At 39.8% G+C, this 3,772-nt stretch overlaps 1 protein-coding gene across 1 annotated transcript; it reads right to left on the bottom strand.

Moving 5' to 3' along the window:
• Nucleotides 1–870: 870 nt before the first annotated feature.
• On the bottom strand, nucleotides 871–2,700 carry LOC131979585 (TLR adapter interacting with SLC15A4 on the lysosome). The gene is made up of 2 exons (XM_059343622.1): nucleotides 2,571–2,700; nucleotides 871–1,813 (listed from the first exon to the last, which is right to left on the bottom strand). The coding sequence occupies exon 2, from the start codon at nucleotides 1,809–1,811 to the stop codon at nucleotides 879–881; it is 933 nt and encodes a 310-aa protein (XP_059199605.1). The 5' UTR covers nucleotides 1,812–1,813; nucleotides 2,571–2,700; the 3' UTR covers nucleotides 871–878.
• Nucleotides 2,701–3,772: the final 1,072 nt, after the last annotated feature.

Here is a 3,772-nt window from a genome sequence, read left to right as displayed (position 1 = left end):
TATTACAAACTGCACCTTTGATTTTTGGGCTTGGAGGAAGATTTAAAGTCAAAAGGCTCAAGTCCAAGTGAAGCCATTTGTCACATGTTGATTTGAACCAAAAAATATTGTATAAATATCTTGCAAGTAAATCTACCCCTCATTTCAAAAGTTTGAAGGATGATGTCACACCCCCGTAGATACACTTTTCAATTTTAAACTGAGAAAGAGTGAAAACAGCCTTCTAGTATCAAATATTGCACATAAATCATTCTACTCAGGGAAGGTCGAGTGCTGTGACCATAAGAAAATCACATTTCTTAGTGAAGGGGGAAATGCATACAGCTTGAGTTTAATTATTTACCTGATGATTTTCAAACTGTTATTTTTTTATTTTTTCGTTTATGATTATTTTATTCTGCTTTCTATATATATATATATATATATATATGTGTGTGTGTGTGTGTGTGTATATATATGTATGTATGTACATATACATATACATATATGTGTGTGTGTGTGTGTGTGTGTGTGTGTGTGTGTGTGTGTGTGTGTGTGTGTGTGTGTATATATATACACAAAGTGTTATTCAAAACATGTGACCAGCACTATAAGCATAGGAACATGATGTTGTTAAGGGGGGAAAGGTAAAGCTCAGTTTCAATTTTCACTTCTTCTCTTTATTGCCATTTAGAAAGTAAAAACCGTGTGACAACAGTGCACCACATGGACTCAAACAGTCTGCAGCAGGATAAATCAGTAATTATAAATGTCATACAGAATTTATTTTCAATACCATCCTCTCCACAGCGTATGAAAGATGCAGTTATCATTTAATTATATTTTTTTTTATGATAACGAATGGATGAATTAGATGAGTGTGTTCCTTGACACCGGGGTTACCCCTCTTTATTCTCTGTGAGCTGATCTCTGGAGGATTCATTTGATATCTGCAGAAAGGGAGTGCTGATCTCACTTGACTGCATGTCACCAGCCACACGCAGCAGGCAGCTGAGGACCATGTCCTTGGCCAGGCCGGCCTCCAGGTTTCCTTCTCGACTCAGCTGCAAAGTGATCTGGTCGAGGCTGGTCAGGACCAGCTCTGAGCCCAGCAGAGGGCACATTGAGTCTGAGCCAGGCGCTCCTTCCCTGGCCATGTTCTCCATCATGTATTGCTGGTACAAATCCATGAGTTTTTGCTCCAGATAGTGATTTAGAAGAGAGTTGGAGAATGGACCTTCACGCCCCTGGAACAGAAAGCTCCGATCACGGGCACTCCCCATTCTCCAGCGATTTGAACCCGCTCTCAGCGGATGCTGAAGTCCACCCTGAGACGTCCGTCCCGGGAGAGAGTCCTCCACAGCCGGAGGTACGTCACAGGACTGCAGGAAAGGGCCGACAGCCTTGGCGTCAGTGCAGAGGCGGAGCTCACCATCATTAGTTGAGAGAGGCAGCACCTGGTCGCCTGCAATATGGAGGTCGCTGTAATTTTGGCAGATGCTCTGACAGAAGGAGGGGACCAAGAAAGGGGCATCACCAACCGAGTGAGCCTGAGCTGGGATCTCTATCTCCGGAGAGATCTGTCTGTGGAGATCCAAGGACTGCAGCGGGGAAATGTACAACTCCACTGAATCTCTTGTGTTGTCAGTACGACCTGTCAGCTCGGGGGAATTATGATGAACGAGTGGAGTGTGTCTGATGGAGGCTGGCACCAGGGTAGCAGCTGCTCTAGGCAGCCCATAAGCACTCTGGGGAGCTCTCTGAGGAGGGAGGGGATCCACATCCTCCAACCCTCCATAGGTCATACTCAACAATCTGCCTTCACACAGCATGGCTGCAACAAAGAGCACAGTCTTAGAAGGTCTGAGATGAGTTATTTAAACGCACTACATGTCAGGATTTAACATTAGAGCTGCTACAATAGGTCGACTTCTCAATAAGTTGATTGACAAGAAAATAAACAGAAATAACTGATTAACTGAGATTTTGAGTTTTATATCAGATTAAGCTGAATATCTTTGGGTCTTGACTGACAAAACAAGACATTTACAAAAGATCACCTTGGACTTTTCACAAATTTCTGGCATTTTATAGACCAATGAATACATCAAGAAAATAACCATCAGATTAATTGATGATACATACAGTACATTACAGAAAAATGAAAACATTGGCAGTTATATCACACTTCATAGAATGTAACCTGTTTTTTGTTTTGTTTTTAAAGAAAAATTGACAAATATATGACTAAATGATGATACCGTTCTCAGGTCCTTAAACCGATTATACGTTGTTGATCTTTATATGTATTTATTGTTTTTAAGTCAAGAATGGCATAACCTTCAGGGCTGGGGAAAAAAGTTTAATCACAAATTAAATTAAATCGTCCCTCAAACCTCAATAAATTAACATTAGAAAGCACAAAACCCAGTGATAGAATACAATTACAATGTAGTTCAAATACAAACACCAGATCATTCATGACTACATGAAAAATCTTTCTTTAAAAGCAATTTTAATGAGACAAATAAGACACTATTCAAAATTAATTTAAAGTCATGTGTTGATCCCCCAAACAAACATCTTCTTACCTTGGAATGGAATCAGTCTCTGAGTCGGCTTTCAACGTTGGGTGCCAAGTGTCCTTCCACAGTCTTTATCAGCGTAGAGAAAAGCACTTTTAAAAACATTGAACCCTCCTTAATGTGTGTACTGTATTTGTTTTAAGATCTGCATGAATATGAGCACATTCCTGTGTGAGGGTTGTATTATACCGCCCATAGAGGAAGTGGGAATGTGAGATATTTTCTCTTTCTTCCCATTTCTGCAAAGTTAATGTTGTAGCTGAGATTACTTAATCATTTTTCCATTTAATATCTTATTTTGAAAGGATTGTTCAGACAGGCTGAGCAGTTTTACTTTTGTAAATTATATCTATTCTCCAGCCGTGCATAAGAATGTTTATCTACCTCTGCATTTGTGTTTCCTCTTGTCAAATTAAGTGAAATGACAGATGTTTTATTCCTCTGCCCGTCACACACGCTGTAAATGAAACCACGGAAGTTTTGTTTCTGTGTAAAAGAAACAGGTGTGTGATTGAGGTAAAGGTAAAAGCAGAAAAGAAAGTCATAATTAATACCATCTGAATTATCAGGAAACAGACAGGCTGACAGATGCTAATTCCTATTTTCGTTTTCTGATCAAATCACACCGCAAATTCTGTCCCTGCAAAAGACATTTAAATCTTTTTAGTTGAAGAGTAGTTTTGAAGCTTCTTTACTCCTCCTGTTGTCTGCAGCCAAAAGCAGAAGTGTGACTTCACGCTCAGTTATGTAACCACAACTCATCATTTCCTCCTTGAAACTGTGCCTACTCTTCAGCATGCTTAAGTAGATGCTGTTGCTGTCGGATGAAATTTGCAGAAGCCTTGGGATGATGCTTAATTTCACCAGTTATGAAATAGTTTTAGTTGATTTGAGCTCCTCTGTGGTAGAAACTTTTGTATATCTCTTCCACAGCTGAGGTGTAAATCAGTTATCTGGTGAGAGTGATGGAAACTTTCAGGCTATATTTATGTTCGGCATTTTTCCAGGATGAAAGTATCCTGTCTGCATTGATGACTTGCTCCAGTTAAGACTCTTGTATTCAGACTTCTTTTGCTTGAAGCAGGGAAGCCCGACAATAGAAGCACATGCAACACGAGAGAGCGTGTTTTATTATTAATCAGGAGAGGAAACCTAGACATTAGTCAACATCATATAACTTCTGGAGTCTGTAACAAAATCCAGGCTGC

This window comes from Centropristis striata, chromosome 10 (assembly GCF_030273125.1).
Source record: "Centropristis striata isolate RG_2023a ecotype Rhode Island chromosome 10, C.striata_1.0, whole genome shotgun sequence".
In the NCBI taxonomy this organism is placed as follows: domain Eukaryota; kingdom Metazoa; phylum Chordata; class Actinopteri; order Perciformes; family Serranidae; genus Centropristis; species Centropristis striata.
This window is presented reverse-complemented; position numbering and strand designations above follow the sequence as displayed.